Genomic DNA, 20,384 nt, shown 5'->3' with positions numbered 1-20,384 from the left:
TACTATTGCAACTGTGAAGCCAATAATTGAAGTCTCCTTCATATGTACTACAGGCACATGTAAGATATGTTAGAGTGCCCTCTGCAGACATGTGTATTGCGTTTCTCGTCTTAAGCGCCTAGCCAGAATAAAAGAAAAGAAAAGAATCTATCTGATTTCTTTCATTTGTACTCTGCTACCTGTGAGTTCTTTCTTTCTTGGCTTTAAACTCATACAAAAGGTGTTTCAAACAAATTAGAGAGACATGATTGGTGAGGTAATATATTTTACTGGACCAGCTTCTGTTGGTGAGAAAAACAAACTTTCAAGCCTGAAGAAGAGCTCTATATAAACTAGAAACCTCTTCTCTCAAACCAACATACCTCGATCTAGTAAAATAAATTACCTCATGCAGCTTGTCTCCTTACTATTTTGGGATAAACATGGCCACAACACTGCATATCTTCAAACAAATTTTCTCTCGATAAATCAGCTCAGACACTGGAATAGTATCTGTCTGGATATAAAAAAATCATGTGAATAGCAGACCTCTGTGGTTTGTGGTGTAGCCATCCTTCTGGTTGAAATATGCTTGGAGTGCCACCTAGTGTTTTATGAAAATCTTAAAAAACAACAAATAATCTAGTAGCACCTTAAAAACTAACAAAACATGTAGATGGTATCATGAGTTTTTGTGGGCACAACCCACTTCTTCAGATGACTGGAGTGTTGGAAATCATGCAGTTTCCTGGTGCACTAAGTGCTGGTTCTTCAAACCAAATACAGCTTCATCATTAGAACATTCCTGATTATAATGTAAATGTGATACTTTCCTTTCAGAAAGGGCATAATCATATCTGTCTATCAGACAGTAATGAGCTGTAGAAGAAAAATATGGGAGAAGGGTGTTTCACTACCGTATTTTTGCTTGCTTGTTTGCTCTGGTTTATGGTACAGTAGAGTCTCGATTATCCGATCTAAACGGGACCGAAGGATGGTCGGACAATCGAAATGTCGGATATTATGGAAAATACGTTGCAGAGTCCAAGATATTTTCTCTGTCAGCTGCCGCTGTGCAGATGCTCGACTGCTTCATGGGGAGCCATGCTGCCACTGACCTCCATGATCTCCCCTGGCCAGCCACGCTGCCCCTGACCTCCCTGCCCTGGCCAGGGGAGATAAGGGAGGTCGGGGGCAGTGTGACTGGCTGGGAGAGATCAAGGAGGTCAGGGGCAGCACGACTGGCTGGGAGAGATAAGGGAGATTCGGGGCAGCGTGACTGGCAGGGGGAGATCAAGGAGGTCAGGGGCAGCGCAACTGGCTGGGAGAGATAGGGGAGGTCAGGGGCAGCGCAACTGGCCAGAGGATATAGGGGAGGGCGGGGGCAGCACGACTGGCAGGGGGAGATCAAGGAGGTCGGTAGCAGCACGACTGGCTGGGACAGATAGGGGTCGTCGGGGGCAGCCCAACTGGCCAGGAGGGATAGGGGAGGTTGGGGGCAGCACGGCTGGCCGGAGGGAATGGAGGAGATCAGAGCGCCCCGCAACCTTCAGGGGGCAGGGGCGGATGCTCTCCGGCATCCTGCCACATGGCCCTGCTCTCTCCTCCCTCTTCTTTCACTGCCTTTGTCTCTGCACTGTCCGGCGCCTTCCCTTCCGCGATCCACTCTGCTAGCTCCGCCGCCCGCACAATTGCCTTGGGCAGCCACAGGCAGGTCGGATAACACAGAGTGTCGGATAAAGGAAGGTCGGATAATTGAGACTCTACTGTAGTTGCTCATTATTATATTGCAAGAGCAGAGCCATGACAATACACATACGGATATCCATAGGTGTACACAGAGACACATAAACAGACAGCAACAAATGCATTAGGTGCACATGGCTATAAAGGGGCTGTGGTGGTACTTAGAAAGGACTACCATCTTGAATAGGCCCTTGCATGTATTTTTTCTTGAAAAACAATTAGTATGGGAGGATTTGGGTTTCCTGAATTCCTCAAAATTGCATCTTTCAATCTCATTTGTGGTTGGCCTTATGCCCTACTTCGAATTCAGTCCTATAAAGCTTTTGTAAAAGGGTGCTGCCTTCTACACTTTGGACGTGAATCCTATCATTACAGTCATCTTGTTCTCAACTGACGCAAGACTGGAATTTGCCAGTTTCATCTAAGTATCTCTTCCTTTGTGACAAAATCAAACAAATTGATGTTAAGAATACACCATAACTTCATTCAACACTGAAAACTGTTTTATTTCCTCACTTCAGCTGTTTTTAATGACCATGTTTCTGTTCCATATAACAGGGTTGTCACCACATCGGACACTTGTATCTTAGTTTTCACACAGACATGCCGATGTGCCTAAAGAGGCCTTCAACTATGTTGAAATGCCACTGACACAAAATCAACCTGATATGACTTCTTTTTATTTAGAACCTCTTGCTATCAACCAATTTCTCAGTTAGATAAAACTATTCACCCATTCAGCTATTGACTTTGATGTACAGTGTCAGCAAGCCATTTGTTTCTGTTTTAGAGGGGCCATGCACAGCTTTGATTTTATCATCATTGATCTTAAGTCCCATGGAATCTTTAGATTTTCATAGCTCTTCCAGGATTAATGAGCTGTAGTTGGTGAGCATCTCCCAAGTAAGGCAGTATCATCCATATATGCACTATCCTCTAACGATGAATCATTAAATGTCCTACTCATACACTTCCATCAGTTTTGTCATCAGATAGTCTATTAGAACATTAAGAGATGTAGGTGAGGGAACGCATCCCAGGAATACTTCTGACTTAACAGAAAACCAGTCTGCAATACAACGATTGACCATCACGTAGCTAAATGGACTTCTGTACAGACCTCCACTAAGTACTGTGACAGAGCAGGTGAGATGGCGTGATCAGAATGGGGAGAAAGGCAGCTCTGAAATAGCAACTGCCCTGGTTAATTAGGGGCAGCTGTGACAGGGCAGCTCTAAAGCAAAAAGGGCCAGCTGAGCTGATTTCAGGGAGACAGAGGACCTCTTTAAAAGGCTTCCCTGTGGGGCAGGGCAGGGAGGAGAGTGGAAGAGGAGCCTGGAAGGAGGTGGAGAGGAGTTACTACTGAGAAGGTTGCTGACAAAGAGAACAACGGTATTGCCAAGAGAGGGGGAAGGTGAGGAACTCCAACAGGGAGTGTTTGGTCTCCCTTCCCCAAGCGACCAGAGAGTCCAGCTGGTCACTGGGGAGGACTGGCAACCCAGTTCAAGTTGACCAAAAGCATCTGTCCTGACAGCCATTTTGCCAAGGGACAGCCCTCCACAAAACGCTGAAAGGGATAAGCAAAACCTGTGCTGCAATACTTAGACTGGAGATTGTGGACTGAACATGGGTCTGGGACCCAGGAGTGGGACTGACCCTGTCACAGTACATTGAGTCCTCTGGCACCCTACGCTACTTCAGCCATATCTACAGTGCTGACAGATGCAATAGAGTCCAAAGGAGCTGCAAAGTCTATAAAAACAATGTTAACTTCCTGTTGTTGTTGTTGTTCTGGCTGTTTTTCAATAACATTCTTCAGAACATATGTAGTATGGATTGTAGAAAAACCTATATGGAAACCATACTGATTCTCTCTCATTTTTGTTTGAGACAGTATTTCAGGCAGCTCAAGAGTATGATCATAAACAGCTTCTCAGGGTCTACCAGCATGGTTATACTGCTTTAATGAGAGCAAGCTGATCACTTTTCTCAGATTTTTGAGACAACTCTGTGAAGGCAAAGAACAAGGCGTCTTCTCATTAGCAGTTCTGATGAAATATCATGACAAGGTACTTTGTCATTTTGTAACTGTTTGACTACAAGCATCACTTTTTTAAGGGTGAGTCTATACTGCAGCGTTTTTCTGAAAAACAATACTTGCGTCCATGCTGCTATTGAGGGGTTTTTCCGACGGTGGTAAACCTCATTCTATGAGGAAGAAGCCTTTTTCTGCAAAAACTTTTTTTGGAAAAAGGCATGTGTGGATGCAGAAGAAGGAGTTCTTTTGAAAGAAGAGGCCTCCAGGAAAAATCACAGGTGCCCTGGTGGCCGCTCCGAACAGACTAATAAGGGAACATACAAAAACCTGTTGGCGAGCACTTCAGTTTACCTAATCACACTTTAAAAGATCTCCAGGTGGCAGTCTTATCACGAACCCTTTGTCGCCTGCCCGGAGCTCCCTGCCGAGGAGGAGAAGAGACGGCCAGAACCGTCACTCTGGCCCTCAAGCTGGTTCCCCAGGGCCTAGACATGTTGCAGGCATCCTCTGATGGCAGATGAGTGCTCTCAGTTTGTCACACACACAGAGCGGGGGAGGTGGGTACAGAGGGGATGGGGTGTGATCATCACTTGGCCTTCTCGGCTTGGACATCATGCTGCAGTTGGTGCACATGGAAGCACATTCAGTGCCAGTCTGTGCCACGTGGCCTCGGGAGGCAGCCTCAGAACATCCCTGGGCTCCTGATCACAGGCTCAGGGGAGGCCACACACACGTCTGACCCCTGAGGGCAATGCCCTCCCACTGTCAGCCACCGCTGGAAGCAGGCTGGGCACAAGCGCACATGCACAACCCCACGCAGACTGAGGATTGCTGCACACAGCACACTGGCATGTCTGCCTGCGCAATATAACCGTAGTCTAATATAACCGTAGACATAAGTGATGTTTAGAACTTCTTAGCCACATCAGCCTTCTTTATACTGTGTATGCTAGGAGTCATTTTTATTTGTTTAGAAGGCCTATACCGTTTAAGCTATCTCTATCACTATATCTGAGTTATGATCCATAAATAGTAGCTTCTATTACAGCTGAGTCAACTCTTATTGTAGTTGATGGGCAAGACTTCCTTTGACTTCACTCCCCAGGAGCTGAATGTGGTCTTTAGTTAGCTATAATGTGAGCTGTTCTGGAGTCTCTCTTGAAATATACTGCCATACAAACCTTGTATTCTTTGTCCATTCCATCAATCACATTTTCCTAAGCATGGTGGATACAATATTATACCAATACAAAACATATGGCACAAGTCCATCTAAGGAATATAATAGATATATCAAATGTGTTTAATTGCTTTTTAGAAATGCATGAATTCTACTCATCGAGTTGCTCTTTCTAATTTGAGAAAATTCTGATAAATCTCTCCCAAAGTATAATTTCCCATTTACTGCCATATAGGAGATAAATGGAAATACATCTATTTATGCCAGGATCCAGATTCAATATAGACCAAGATCCAGTCTGGTATGTGTGCCTGTATAGCATATGTATCTTCTGACAGCAAAGTCACAGATCATAGCCAAGTAACATTAGTTTTCCAATGAAATAGGTAAGCATTCAAGGTTGACTCTGTAAGCACCCAAAATATATTTAAATATATCTACAGCATAATGAACAAATGCTTTCTTCTTAGTGAATAGTTGAAAATGAATAATTGCTTCATTAAACTAAAAAATCCACATCAGAATAGATATTTTTACTGCTTTGTAACAGAATTTATCTCTTTGCTCCATATATCCATAGAATGTCATGCATAATTTATACTGGCAATATGGAAGCTTACACTAATATACAGTACTTGTACCAAATTGGCTGGAGTGGAAATAGGATTCAGGGCTTCACAACGTGTGTCAGACTCCCCATAATAAAGGTTTTAGGCTTTGATTTAGCAAGGTACTTAAGCAGGTACTTAAAATTAAGCATGTGAGTAGTCTTATTGATTTCAGTGAGATTAATCTCATGCTTAAAGTTCGGCACATGCTCAGGACCCTGGCTGATTCAGTGCCTTAAAGTGGTTACTGCCATTGCTTATTTTTAACAGTGTTGCTCACTGTATATCAAGCTGGCACCAGATGCTTTCCGGATAGACTAAATATGTTGACCCTGTAGAATTTAGTCATGTTAAAACAAATTCCTGTTTTGTTGCCATTTTTTTTATCTTCTCCTTAGATGAACGTAATCAGTTTTCTATTTTAGAATTGCTCTTTTCCCTTGTTTATTTCTATATTACATTTTATCAGTGCCAGTTGTACTGTGGTAGACCAAAGGCCAACTTACGCCAAGGTCCACGTCTCAACTGAAGACTGACAGCTACATAGCTGAAATTTGTCTGGCTCACTTATGGTTTAATAGTGACAAAATAAGTATTAGCGTGATAGGTAAGTGTTTAGTCTTTGGACTCTGCTGAATACTTGTGAGTTGTTGTGGCCTGTATTCATCTTAGTTGTAATATCTGTATTCCATATTATAATGGAATATTTGAGTGGGTGTAGTGTGAGCTTCTGTGACTCTATGAATCTCTGTACAGGAGAGGGACATTAATTGCATTAAGCGTCTCTTCTATAAAATTGTTACACCTACTCCTAAAAGAAGAGCCCCAAGTGGCTGGCTGGCTCTTACAACTAGAAATTCACTACTTCTGGTTTGAGGAACAGTCAACAAATGGCCAAAAGACTTTTATTGTTTTGCTGATCTCCTCCCACACGAGTGAACTCCTTCCACCAGTGGAATTAGCAGCTGGGAGCACTTGGCTGGAATGGGAGTAAAAATTACAAAGGACCTAAGGACCTCTCTGGAGTTGGAACTCTGTGGCTACGTCTTTACTGCAGCCTTCTTCCGCAAAAGCTTATGCAAATGAAGTGTGGAGTAGAATATCGCTGCTCTTCAGTGCATAATTAATTAGCAGCCGTTTTTGCGCAAGAGGCTTTCACACAAAAAGAAGTTGTGCAGACACATTTTTTCAGGAAGAACGGTTCTTGCGCAAGAGGGGATTTTTGCATAAAAAGGAGCCATCTACACAGCTCCTTTTTGCGCAAAAACCTCCTCTTGTGCAAAAATGCCTGCTAATTCATTATGCAAATGAAGCGTGGAGATATTCTACTCCATGCTTTATTTGCATAAGCTTTTGCGGAAGAAGGCTGCAGTATAGACATAGCCTGTGTGTGGGAGGGATCAGGGCATTTCCAGACCGAGGCACATTCCAGAGAGCCCCAGCTGCATATCTGGAAGAACAGAGGTGGCAGATTACGGAATCTTTGTTACCTTTAAAAACTAAGACTCTAACTTATTCATGTGTCTATAGTCACTTGCTTTGATCTTGTAAATAACACTCTAATTTCCTTTTCCTATTTAATAAATTTTTGTGACGTTTATTATAGGGCTGGCTACAGACCTACTCCTTGGTGTATGAGGTACACTGCAGTTGGCCTGGAGTAAATGACTAGGAATAACCTGAATGTTGATATATAGATATATATAATTTTTAAGGGCCATTTATAACAGAGATATGATCACATTGGCAACAAGACAGAATGGAGTATCTAAGGGGACTGTCTGTGCAGGGGAGCCCAGCAGAATTGTTGGGCCCCCTGGGCAAGCTGGGGGGGGGCAGTTGGATCCATGCTCCCAGAAGGGATGGAACCTCAGGTAGAACAGATGGGATGAGATCTAGCCTCTCTGCCCCAACCCTTCAGTACCACTCTTTCCCGCCCCCCTTTCCCTCGTCAGCAGGCCTGTTTCTTGACTCCATGTAAGATTACGTGTCTGAGGTGCTTGCTTGCACTTAGTGGAGTTGGTTGGTGAAATCTTAGTTTAGAACTCATGACCAATTTGGGGTTGGGGCCCTAGATTTTTTTTTTTAACAGTCTGCCCCGAGGTTGATTTTATCACAGCAACTTCTTACACATCCCACAGAAATTAGGGCCCAACCCTGCAAGGTGCTTAGTGCCTTGTGTGAGTTGCTGAACACAAAAGCCTTGATCCTACAAACAGTTACGCACATGCTTAACTTTACATGTGTGAGCAAGTACGGGACCATTGCCATGTAGAGTTAAGAACATTCATAAGCATTGTATTAGAAAATGCCTGCAAAACACCTTTGGTTAATATAAGCATTTCCGTCTCATCAATGTACGTAACCCGAGCTTCATTTTCAATGTACTGTAAGATGCAGTTTTCAAAACAGCCAGTGCTCTGAATGTGAAGAAAAAGGAGGGGAACTCATGTAGGCTACCACCTAGCAAAGCCTCTGTTCACTGTAAGCATGTGAGACACCTCTGCAATGGTACCTCGCTGCTTCATTGTCTTGGTAATACTCAGGTGTTCAAAGTGAGGCACATGATTAAGTCCCTTGCTTGAGCAGGACCATTATGCTGCAGAATAGGCCTGAAATGGGGACTGGAACACACATACAACCAGACATTGCAAGTGAAATATAACTTTGAATTCCTCTTGTCCAGCTCTTCTGCTTTGCTTTTCTGATGCCATTTCCTTTGTTCTTTCAGCATTTGGCAGTGTGTTTACCATGTGTTAATGGAACAGTGTTCTTATCACTTGTGCAAAGCTCTAGGACTGTGTTCCTATTGGAAGTAGGTCAGGAAGAGGTGGCGGAGCTCAACACCCACTCACTTCAGGGGAACTCCTCCTTTGATGAAAGGCCTACACAAGATACGCCTGGGCTTGGGAGAAAGGGATGTGAAGACACAGGGGGCATCAGGGAAATGTACTCTGTGCCAGCCAGGAGTGTGCTGATGTGGAGGGACTATAGTACCTGGGATATGGAAATAGCAACTGAATCTGCACTTACATAGTCCAATGGACAGTGATGCTTGCATAGGGTTTGCATAGGTACACAGCATATACTATAAGAACCAGGCACAGTTTTGGAGGAAATAATTCATCTGCTGAAAAAAAAATCAGTTTTTGTTTGGCTGGAAGCCAATTCCATGTGCCCATTTTGGCAAGGGAAGAGATTTTCAAGGCTAGCAAATAGAGTGTGTTCCCACTTTATAACTTGTAGATCTGTAGCTAGGAAAGTTGTGTGGGAACTTGAGATTTGAACTCAGAATTCTCCCTAACCAGTAGGCTATAGGCCAGTGGGCCCCAAACTTTTGAGGGCTCTGCCCCCTTTGTTCCATTCTGCATCCCCTCACATCTCCCCCAGATCAGGATCTAGGAGCAGGTCCACATCTTGGAAGGCCGAGAACATGGACAGGAATACGGGGCCAACGCTGGAGGTGAGTCTGGGGCTGGGAGCACCAAGGGGTCAAGACTGAGGTGGGGGGCGGGCCAGGGCCAGGAACATAGCCAGACCAAGCCTGGGGATAGGGCCAGATGCAGTACCAAGGGCCGAGGCCATGGCTGAGGGTATGGAGCAGAGCTGGGAGAGGGGTTGGGTGGCACTATCCCCACCATGCCTCCACAGATGTTCCTCCATGCTCCCTGGGGAGCACACCAGTTTGAAGACTCTGCTATAGGCTATTAGCAGGTGAGCTGTTCTCAGTTTCTCCTATTGTAGTAGTTCCACTTTGTGGAAATACTTAAGTATACCTTCAACCCTGCCACCCCAAAAAAGAGGGAGAGTATGAGAATAATTCTGTAACTAGGTGATCAAGGCATTCATCTATGAGATAGTAGATGTGGATTCAAAACCCTCCTCTGAATTAGGCAGAGAAAAGATCACTTAGCCATCTTACAGGGAGGTTGTGGTATCTATCACTGGAGGTATTTAAGAGGTTAGATAGGCACCTGTTATAAGGAAAAGGGACTAGCATCAAGCCTCATTATTCTAGCTGTATGTGGGATTTATGATCATCAGCCTATGAATATTGCAAATATCCATGTATCATTAATATCTCTCCCTGTAAGTCAGTGGTCTCCAACCTTTTTAAGCACAAGATCAATTTTTTTATTTAAGTGCAATGTAAGATCTACCTCTAACCCAAATACCCTTGCTCCACTTCCTTCCTGCCCCTTCTTTGAGGCCCTGCCCCTGCTCACTCCATCCCCTTTGCTCACTCACTTTCACCAGCTGGGATACGGGGTTGGGGTGCAGGCTCTGGTCTTGGGCCAAGGGGTTTGGCATGTGGGAGGGGCTCCAGGCTTATCCTGGGGGAGGGGATTGAGGTCCTGGAGGGGTTTCAGGATGCAAGCTCTGGGAAGGAGTTTGGGTGCCGGGAGACTCACGTCTGGGGCAGGAGGTTGGGTGCAGGAGGAGGTTCAGGGCTGGGGACAGGGATTCAGGAAGCAGACTCTGGCTGGGCACCTTTTAATTGAAACAGTTTTCTGGTGGTGGAGCAGTGGAGTTAAGGCAGGCTGACTCCTGCCATGGTCCCGCACCACTCTGAAAGCAGCTGGAATGTACAGCAATGGTTCCATGGCACCATGTGGTGTCCTTCATCTACAGGCACTGAGCCCACAGCTTCTACTAGCCACAGTTCCCAGTTACTGATCAATGGGAGTTGCAGGAGTGGTGTCTGCAGGCAAGGACAGCATGTGGAGACCTCTTGCTCTGCCTTTCTCAGGGGCTGCAGGGACATGCCAATCACTTCCAAGAGCAGCAATAACCACAGGGATAATTACTCCAGCCACAACAGGTTAGGCATTTTAGAACTCATTAATCAAATAATTAAATGTAAATGTAAGAGAGAAATGAAAATTATGAAATGCACAGAACAGTCAAAACCCAAAAATAACCCACTTTGCAAGCAGTAACAGAAGTAACAACCCCATCTCCCCACACACACACATGTGTGTGTTGGGTTGGGAGATGAGAGTGAAAGATAGTGCATGTTTGTGAGAATGACATACATGCAATGTGTGAGAGTGACATTGACAAGCTCTCTCCACCCCCTTTTCTCTGTGTGGCAACAGAGTACAGAAGTGGGGTGAGGAGGGACAACTTGACATCAGTGCCCCACTGATTCTCCCTCCAACACAGCAAGCAGGAGACACCAAGGCAGAGGGCAGGAGCAGCATGACAGTGAGTGAAGGGGCAACCGAAGTGCCAGCACTTGATAGCTTCCTGGCCAAAACAGTCAGGATCACCTATCAGAGGCTCCAAGATCTACTGGTATATCCCAATCTACTGATTGGTGTAACTGTAAGTTACACTCCAGTAGAGACGCAGGATGCAAATACACGTGCCTGATTTTTTTAAATTAGCTGCACTCTATGTCTTTGTAAGAATTTCAGATGACTATTGACTCATATTCCAAAACAGGTGCATGAATTTATGTGAATTTTATCCTGAATAATAAAAGGATATATACACACAGTATTTTCAGGGATACAATCTTTATAATAAAACATGGATGATCTTTTAGTGCAAGCAGAGAGTCTCTGTTTAAATAGGTTTCATATCTATGTCCAGCCACAATGCCTGGAATAGCTCTGTTGTAAACAGACAAACCAAAACCCACAAATGAAACACAAGCATTGTGTATTATTGTACTTACGATTCATTCCTTGCCATACAGGAGAAACATCAAGGATTCAAGAAGACAAAAGAGATGGTAATCTATTTAATAGACATGTTGAGATTAAACAATTTAAACCACTTGGTGCTATTTTATTTTAGATACATATGAACAAATAGAGTATTGAGGCTGTGTACAGAAAGTAGTAGTATCATTGTGGGGAATGGAATAACCCAGAGATTATCTGCCCATGGATATGCCTGAATAAACTGAAGAGCTCTTAAAAAAAGCTATTGGTGTTTTAAGAAGCATATGGAACTTTTTGGGAAAGAGAAGGAGAAAACGTGTTTCAGACTTTTTCACCCCATTTCTTTTCCCAGAGGGAACAAAAGACTTAGAAGATTCCCAAAGTTTGTACATCATGGATCTATGGGGTTCTTCTGTCTTTAAAGACAAGAAACTTCCCCTTTCCCTCTGTATCCCAAAATGCTTGACATAATCTTATTTTCTATAGGAAACAAGACTTGGTGCCACTGAGAATAATAATTTGGAAAATTAATGAGTTATATTTAGCATGATTATTATGTTTTGTGCAACTGTTTACCATAATCATTGAAACTGTCAAAAAGGGTTTGGTTGGATTAGTATCAATACAGTGTAACCGACAACAATAAAAAAAAATCACATTCTTTAGCTTTTTCCTGTTTGTGATTTGAAAATTACTTGCTTTTTGATGGACTACAGTAGAAAATCAGCACAAAAACCCCAATTAGTAGCTGCAAGTTAATATCATCCAGATACAACTGTGTTGCATAGTACTGCCCAGACCACTACAGTTTCTACTAGGGTTTGGAACCTGCCAGAAGCAGAACATTTGTAAAGTCTGTTGATGGACATTGTAAATCCAGCAATCTGTTGAGATTAGGCATCACTGTTTTTTCCTTCTGTCTCTGGATTTTCCATCATGGCTTCAGATGATATTTCTCCACCCTCTGCTTCGTCATCTGAAGAGATATATGTATATGATAAAACACCAGCACATGCCAGGGATTAGCTATGTAATCAAAGACAAGTATTTTTTAATCACTGTTAGTATCGATTACCTCTTATCTACCAGAGTGACAGATGTTTTAGCAAAACCACTAGACAGAAAGAATAGATAGCTTAGACATATATGACTTGCATCTTGTTTTCTAACAGCAATTCCCTATTGATGCTGAGGTGCTTGCCCTGTGCTTATGATCAATGGGTATTTGGTTGTAAGACTCAAATTGGAGATAATTTCTTTGATTTTTTTTCTTGTCGTTTCCAAAGATCGGAACGAATTTAGCATCTCTGAGTGTTGCTTGGCTGCAGATAGAGACTGACTGTTCTCAGCATTGAAAACCCCTAATAGAATTCACTCTGCCATTGCAGGATGAAAATTTTCTTTTCTTATTTAGAAAGTTCACTCTTTATGGACTGGGTTAGAGTGAACGTTTGAATAGAACAAAACGAGAGCAGCCTGAAAAGATCAATTAAAATAGAATTCCACAGTACATACTGATAATTTTTTTTACTATTGATTAAATATACACGTAAATGTTAACTGCCCTCTGTTTTGTTGTTTTGTTTTATTGCTTAGCTGCCCTTTCTAAAACCATTTTTATCCTTTCTATACTGCCCTTAGGCCCCCTGTGGCAACAACCACTGATGTCAATAGGATTTGCATACCCAAATCTAGGCTAGATTATGGCTTTTAGGGATCTGTTCAGACCAGATAGCTTGGATTTAAACATACAGTACTTGGTCATGGAGCTCTCTGAGTCTTATATAGTTTGTCAGAACCAAAGGGATAAATGTTCAGCAAGCAGCTTTGGAAACCTGCCATAAGACTACCATTAGCAAAAAACCCTGTATCTTATATCACCTGAGTGAACATAGGCACCTAAGCAACATTCTAGAGCCAGCACTCACTAGCGTCACAAGCTCCATTCTACAGAGTTCTGATCATCTGCTGGAGGTGCTGAGCCCCTTTAACTCCAGAGAAATCAGTGGAAGTTGAGAGCAGCACCTTTACGAGTAACAGTATAACACCAACAGATGGAACTGAACCTAGGACCTCTGGAGTGCAGTGCACAAGCCTCTACTAAAACTAAAAGCCAGCTGGCTCTCACCTCAGACTGGAGAGAGCACACTCATTTGTCCTTTATCTGTAAGTGGTCTAAGTGCCACTACATGGGACAGTGAACCACACTCAGTATGTGTGTGGGTTACATTAACATCCTGACTGATGCTCACATCCAGCTGCAATGAGTTCTCTCTAGGGTGACCAGTGGCAACAAATTTATTCTCTGCTCTTATTCCTTACATAGCCTATGCTAACTGGCTGAAAAGAAACCATACTGAGGCCATCAGAACTCGACTGAGCTGACCACTCACTGGTTCTTCTGCAAGAGGAATCTGGGAGTTTACTTGATGTGATAATTACAGCACACAGGGCTACAGCACAGACCAATGTATTCAACCCTCATCCTTTGTTCCATGTAGAAGGGCATCTGCAGATCCCATTCTTGGCTTTTTACCAGTATTACAGCAGTTGACAGCATCCTAGAGACAATGTAAAACAATCTATTGCATACATTTTGATACCACAAGAATTCTCAATGGGTTTATGTGTCATTTATTAGAAAGTAGCCCAATGTCTGTGAGTCTGCAACGCTAAAATGTTGGCTGTTCCCTCTGGGTGGCCCGTGCTGCATGAGGTGTGCGGAGCCCAAACGGCCGCTTGCTCCCACCCGGCAGCTTGGCTGAACGGCGCAGAAGTCAGCCGAGTGCCACGGCGGGAGGGGAAGGGGGGCGGGGCGGTGATGTACATGGCCAGGGAGCGGGGCCTGGCCGTGTAGGTCACCGCCCTGCCCCCCTCCACCTCCTGCCGTGGCATTCGGCTGACTTCTGCGCCGTTCAGCCTGGCCTCCCCGGGGGAGCCCAAATGGCTGCTTGCTTCCCCGCAGCAGCCCGGCTAAGCGGCACAGAAATCAGCCGAGCACCACGGCGGGAGGTGAAAGGGGGCGGGGCAGTGATATGCGGCGTGACAGTGGCTCCAGGCCCCGCCCCCTGGCCGTGAACGTCACTGCCCCGCCCCGCTTTGCCTCCTGCCGTGGCGCTCAGCTGACTTCTGCGCCGCTCAGCCAGGCTGCCGGGTGGGAGCAAGTGGCGCAAGCGACCATTTGGGCTCTGTGCTCCCCATGCAGCATGGGGGGAGTGGCGCCCAAACGGCCGCTTGGGCTCCGCGGTCCCCCAAGTGAGAGGTGGGGGGAGGAGAAGAGAAAGAGAGAGATAGAGAGGCAGGAGGCGGAGGAGAGCTGGGGGGGGGAGGGGAGGCAGTAGGAGGAAAGAGAGAGAGACGGAGCGAGAGACGGGAGGCTCAGGAGAGAAGACCGATGTGGAGGAGAGACCTGAAAATCCCATCTTATGACGGGCTAATTGGCTAGTTTATTAGAATGATACAAAACCATTTTACAGCTACCATCAAGGAAACCCTTTAAGAACGCTCTGTTCATACAGCACTACTGAGCTATCCATAAAGTTTAACTCAAATTGACCCCATGCAAACTTGTTGCCTCATTTTCACCATTGCAACTTACTGATATTAGTCATGGAGGATTTAAAAACCACCCTTTTCAGTAATAGCATTGGTTCATCTATACAACAGCATCAAGAGCAATTGATAATTCGTTGTTCATCACATCTTTGCAGCAGATTACATCCCTGTATTCATGTGAAAGCAGCAGCACATTTTCCTGGAGCTACTGTATCTCTTTTTTATTTGTTCTTAATAATAGATTGGATGGGCATCAGGAGTAGATGATTATGCTATCTGGAAGGCTAAATCCTTTTGTAATTTTGTGTAATGGTTTTGTATTTCTTTTAACAATGCTTTCACTCTTTCATGTTCACTTTTATGTGATATAAGAATAAGGGGAGAGGTTCTATGCTGCAAGAAGCACATTTTTTCCCAACAACTAAGCTTTCCAGAGGCTACAATGAAACAAATGGGTGGAATCTTATTTGATCTCCAGTTGTTTTGTTTACTCTTTTCTATTCATGTTAGTTGTGTGTGTGTGTCTCTTAAGGGCGACTGTGCTGAACTATGAAATGCTTAATAAGATTTTTTTAAACCAATGAATATTTCATTGGGCTTGGCTAATGCAGTGTTTCCACCTCCACAGCCCCAGCTGTGAATAACAACCCCAATCCTCATTACTCTCAGCTACATCCCATTCAGTAATGAAAATGGCAGCTACTAGTGGTATACTGGTAAAAAAAAAGTGGGTAAATGAACCTAAACTACCTTCTATTTTCCCCATATGAGAAGTTAGCCATCTCATACCTGCATTTATCCTGATTACACTACTGCAGCACTTCTTTCCCCAGCCTTGAGCTCAGAGTACATTTATTACTGATAAAATGAAATCTTATTCACTGAACAACATAAATACTTCTGCACAAATTCACAGCTGGCAGTTGGTCCCTTGGGGTGATAGCGAGTTGGAGGCATCTTTAGATGGTTCTGACTTATACTTGAGTTGGGGAGAATGTTGCAGTGATTTGGGAACGGAGGTGCTATAAGTGGCTTTGCAACACCTCTTGCCCTTCTGTGCTGAGGAGACCCCAATGCAGAAGAGAATCTGATGGATAAGGTGAGTCACCGACTAACAATATGATCAGTAGCTTCAGGGGGTAGCCGAGTTAGTCTGTACAGGATAAACTTAAAAAACAACAAATGGTCTGGTAGCACTTTATAGACTAACAAAACATGTAGATGGTATCATGAGCTTTCGTGGGCACTGCCCACTTCTTCAGTGGGCTGTGCCCATGAAAGCTCATGATACCATCTACATGTTTTGTTAGTCTATAAAGTGCTAAAAGACCATTTATTGTTTTTTAAGTTTAATATGATCAGTGGAACAACGATGTTGCGGTACTGGTTTTAGTTGTTGCAGCATGGGTTTGGAATTCATCTCATAATCCCAGAATAAGGGATATGGCAAGTTTATCTGAAGTCTGATGTAAAATTAACCTTTCCCAATTAATGGGCACAACTAATGACTGCTTTGGAAAACAGGTGCAGACTTAGTTCTAACTGCAGAAGAAATGTTATCATTGTTCTTGACATCAGAATTGAGAGAAGCAGTGAAAGCTTTGGGAGAAAATGGAAGGTAACTGCATGAAACCTTTCGTTCTCACCAATTTATAGGCATTACCTTTTGACACGGAAAGTTCAGCTAGTTTATGTGGTAAGTCTGAAGTCCCTGCACCAGCACCCGCAGGAGAACCCAGAATATCTGGTAAGGCATTTCGTCGACCTGCTCTTCCCGATGCTGCAAAATCTGTGACCACGGGCTCTACATCAGTCATTTCTGACTTCTTTCTTCATAGCAACATCTGCAGGTAGAACACACACCAGAAGAAAAGCCGTCTGTCATGAAACATGCACCAATTCTGTTTCTTAACAATGGAAGGTAGTCAATTTCTGAACAATCAAATGCCAATGGTTTGTGAGAAGAGATCAACTAATGCTTTCTTAATAAATGTCACATACTTCAATACCCTGCTGCCATAAGTTTATCTATGCTCTGAGAAAATATTTCATTGTTCATTTCCTTCTGTTTCCATTTGTTCTTTAGCAGCACAAACACAGACAAGCATAATGGATAGCGCACAGTGTAAACAAGGGATGTATAAATAGAAGAGCCTCTTGTACAGGGGTTTTGTGCTTTTGTATTGTTTTTTGTTTGGGGTTTGTTTGTTTTTGTGACCTAATCCCCCAATCCCTTTTCTTTTTTCTCTCTTTATGTGGTTTTACCAGACATTCAATTGAAAGGGAATTGAAATTCTGCCTTGCTATGTTGTCTCGGAGGAACAGTCAGCACGTTTTATTATTATTGTTATTGTCCTTATTTAGGCTGAAACAAAATCCTTCTACAATTGGAGTGCGGCATACAGAAAGGACTCTGTGCTTCATATCTGACATACTCACATATTCCACAAAAGTCTAAACATGCTCACAATTCCACAAAAGTCCTTCCTCCTGCAAGTACAGGTGCTTTTTACTTTTGCTCTGTCCCCACAAAAATACTTTTTGTTGGGTTTAAATAACACATATTGTCTCTTGCAAATAATGTCCTTGTGTAATTAGGTAGAAACAGTATTGCCCTATGCACTAGAAATCTGCTTCAGTGCTCACTGAAATCAGTGGACAGACTCCCATTGACTGCAGTGAGCTTTGGATCTGGCCTTAGGGAACTGAGAAAAGTTATCTGCATGCAAAAGTGTTTGCACTAGGAAACCAGTTGAGGTTAGAGTGTCTGCCCCAAAAGGGGTGGGACAGAGTGAAGCAGGGAGTAGTGTTGCAAAGTATAAAGTATAACAATTACAAATACAATTAGGAACTGAAATTAACAGCAACAAAATGATTTTATGACACAAATCATTTCTGGTAGCAGTGAAAGTAATTTCTGTCAATCAAATACTAATTGTTCCATTTAAAATCATATTTACTTCCTTTCAGGGAACTGGAGTGTCTTTTTTATCAATACGTTCAGTACTTTCAATGGGAAGGGGAGAGGAGGAATGATCTGAATAGAAGATGAGGGATTCTGAGGTTCTTACTGTGAGTCTGAAATTCTACATAGCAGCTGTCCCTATTTAGAAGAGATTTTTTTTTTTAAAAGACAACATAAATCATGTTTCCACTCTGTTTCTCCAGTCTAGGCTTCTGCTCATAATATGTTTCATTTATATAGTATTTTTCACTTGAGAAACATACAAGTTATAGAGTCTATACTATATATTGCATAATACCCGTGTGATAAGTCAGAATTAGTATTTACATTTTCTGTATGGGGAAACTGAGACAGGTGGAGAGTAAACATGATTTGCATAAGGTGGCTGTGGCAGAATCAAAAACAGAACCCATCTCACCCGAGTCCTACTCCTGTGCTTCACCCACACCAGGATGCTTCTTCCTCCTTTCTTACAAAGTACTTACAGTTGTTTAGATCCAGTTTCAAGCATAAATATTCTAAATTCATCTTTGCATTTGTCAGGAGCTAAATATACTTTTAAAATTAATGGGAAATCCTCCTGCCAATACTGACAGGCTTCAGCAAACGGTTTCTCAGGCCATGAATGTGTACATAAACCACTGTATTTAAATAAGTGTGGCAACGGTAAGTGCAGGCTTAGTGGGCTAGTTGAACTTTCCTGCCTTGACAGCAAATAGAGTTTCAAATCCTGACCAATCTCATCTAAATAAAATATAAACTAATATAATTATCCATCTACTATGCTGCCCTGACAAGAAATGCTAAAAGAGATTATGCATTGTATTTAATGTTATTCATCATAAATATTTGTCTGTTTTTACTTCCTTAGTAGAGGAGTCCTGCAGTTATTGCTCATGTGCTCAGGCTCCTCATGACAGCAAGGAAATAGGCTGTAAATTAGATTTCAAAATAGAAAAGAGCAAGACTGTGACCGGTGTCTTCCTTAGCTCTTACATTAAAACTTTTGTTATTTGTTCCTGGTGCCCCACCCTCTGTCATGGCAGCTCCTTCCTCTTTTGATCCAGCCAGTAAGGCAGGGCGGAGAAACTTTCTTAGCTCCGGGGCCACCGACCCACAGAAAAATCAGTCGGGGGCCGCACACTAGTGAGAAGCAAAAAAAAAAAAAAAAAAAAAAAAACCTCACTGATGTGGCCCCCGACTAAGAAGCAGAAATGTACTCCCTACATTTTCCCTTGCACCCTAGAGCCTAGGGAGCCCAGGCAAGTAGATTTTTTGTGTTCCAGACCCTCAGGGGGCTGAAGCACCATCACAGGCTCCCCAATACTATGGGGGAGTCCCAAGCTTTGGGGGCTGGATCCAGGCAAGTTGGGAACGCATCCAGCCCCCCGGCCTCACGTTCCACACCCCTGCAGTAAGGTATTATGGTGGATCTAGCCAGTGCAGTATTGTTCCTTTTTGTCTACTGCTTTTTAAAGATAAGCCATGTTGTTGTAACTATGTTAGCCCTGGATATTACGGGGGCAAGGTGGGTGAAGGAATATCTTTTATTGGACTAGTTTCTGGTTTCTAAACAATTTTCAAGCTGTGTTCCTCAAAAGCTTGTCTCTTTCACCAACAGAAGTTGGTCTAATAAAAATATTACCTCTATTTTTCAAAGCCAACATGGAGGTCTTCCAAATGGCCTCATGTGCCTGGTCTCTCTACTCTTTTCTCTGTAGCACTGGCACCTCCATTCCTCTATATAATTTGTGCATAGAAACCTCCCATCTACAGCTCCTACCATCTGAAACAAGCTTCCTGTATGATATAGTCTCCTTTTATCTGCCCTTCATCTCATTTCATACTTCATCAGAAAACCTCTTTTCCTCATCACTCCAGCTTTTTTCTCCCCGATACAATTTATCTAACTGTAGTTATATTCTGTAACTCTGGAAAGCATTTTGCAATACAGTTTGCATCTAATTTTACTGTATTTAGATTTAGATTTAGAAGTTCAAATGTACCTGGCTGTTGCTCTAGGCACTCCTGACAAAAACTGAAAATTCAGCCCCTCGGTGTCAACCAGTCCAGAGGCCTGGTTTTGTGGCTGCTACTGAAGTTGAACCTGCCAAAAATTAATCAAAAATATCCCATGCTACCCACAAATACCACCACTCGCTTCATTCCCTCCCCTTCTTCCAACACTGCTGAAAGGTCAGTAGATTTAGGATATTTCAGATCAAAAGGAGGAATAAGACCAAAAGTGTAGGGCCACCCAAAACATCCTGTCTACAGCCTCTTCTCTTTTAAACCAAGAGTGCTCCAGTTCAGACTCCTTCTCTAACTGTAACTATATGGCATGAGAAGAGAGGTTCCAAGTAGGCAGACCCTAAACTTTGTAGGCAAAATCAACTCCATGACTCCATCTGGAGATCAATAGGCATGCAAGGACGACCCTATTCAGAGCAACAAGGCCTTGTAATGGGTAAAAATGCTCATTTTTCATATGGTCAGATTTATTTTCTTCTCTTTTACTATAATGCTTTCTGTGCCCAATATCCTCCCCTTCTGTGGTTCCCTTGAACCTCCCATATTGTTCTGGCCTGTCTAGGCAGAGCTGAGAGCTACTATGGCTATGTCTACACTACAGAGTTTTTTT

The 20,384-nt window shown here is 43.2% G+C and overlaps 1 protein-coding gene across 7 annotated transcripts in view; it reads right to left on the bottom strand.

Moving 5' to 3' along the window:
* Positions 1-11,285: 11,285 nt before the first annotated feature.
* PKIB (cAMP-dependent protein kinase inhibitor beta) overlaps positions 11,286-20,384 on the bottom strand; it is an 85,274-nt gene continuing 76,175 nt past the window's right edge. For 6 of the 7 annotated variants that reach the window (XM_089777232.1, XM_089777231.1, XM_089777229.1 and 3 more), the window contains 2 exons: positions 16,442-16,622; positions 11,286-12,249 (listed from right to left, as the gene is read on the bottom strand). In XM_089777232.1, the coding sequence (XP_089633358.1) occupies positions 12,158-12,249; positions 16,442-16,595 (246 nt within the window). In that variant the 5' untranslated portion in view covers positions 16,596-16,622 and the 3' untranslated portion in view covers positions 11,286-12,157. The remainder of the gene's footprint in view (positions 12,250-16,441; positions 16,623-20,384) is intronic. The other variant, XM_075924070.2, reaches the window with a different exon arrangement.

Source organism: Pelodiscus sinensis, chromosome 3 (genome assembly GCF_052426305.1).
Source record: "Pelodiscus sinensis isolate ZL-2025 chromosome 3, ASM5242630v1, whole genome shotgun sequence".
Lineage (NCBI taxonomy): Eukaryota > Metazoa > Chordata > Testudines > Trionychidae > Pelodiscus > Pelodiscus sinensis.
Note: the sequence above shows the minus strand (reverse complement) of the source record. Positions and strands in the feature narration are given on the sequence as shown.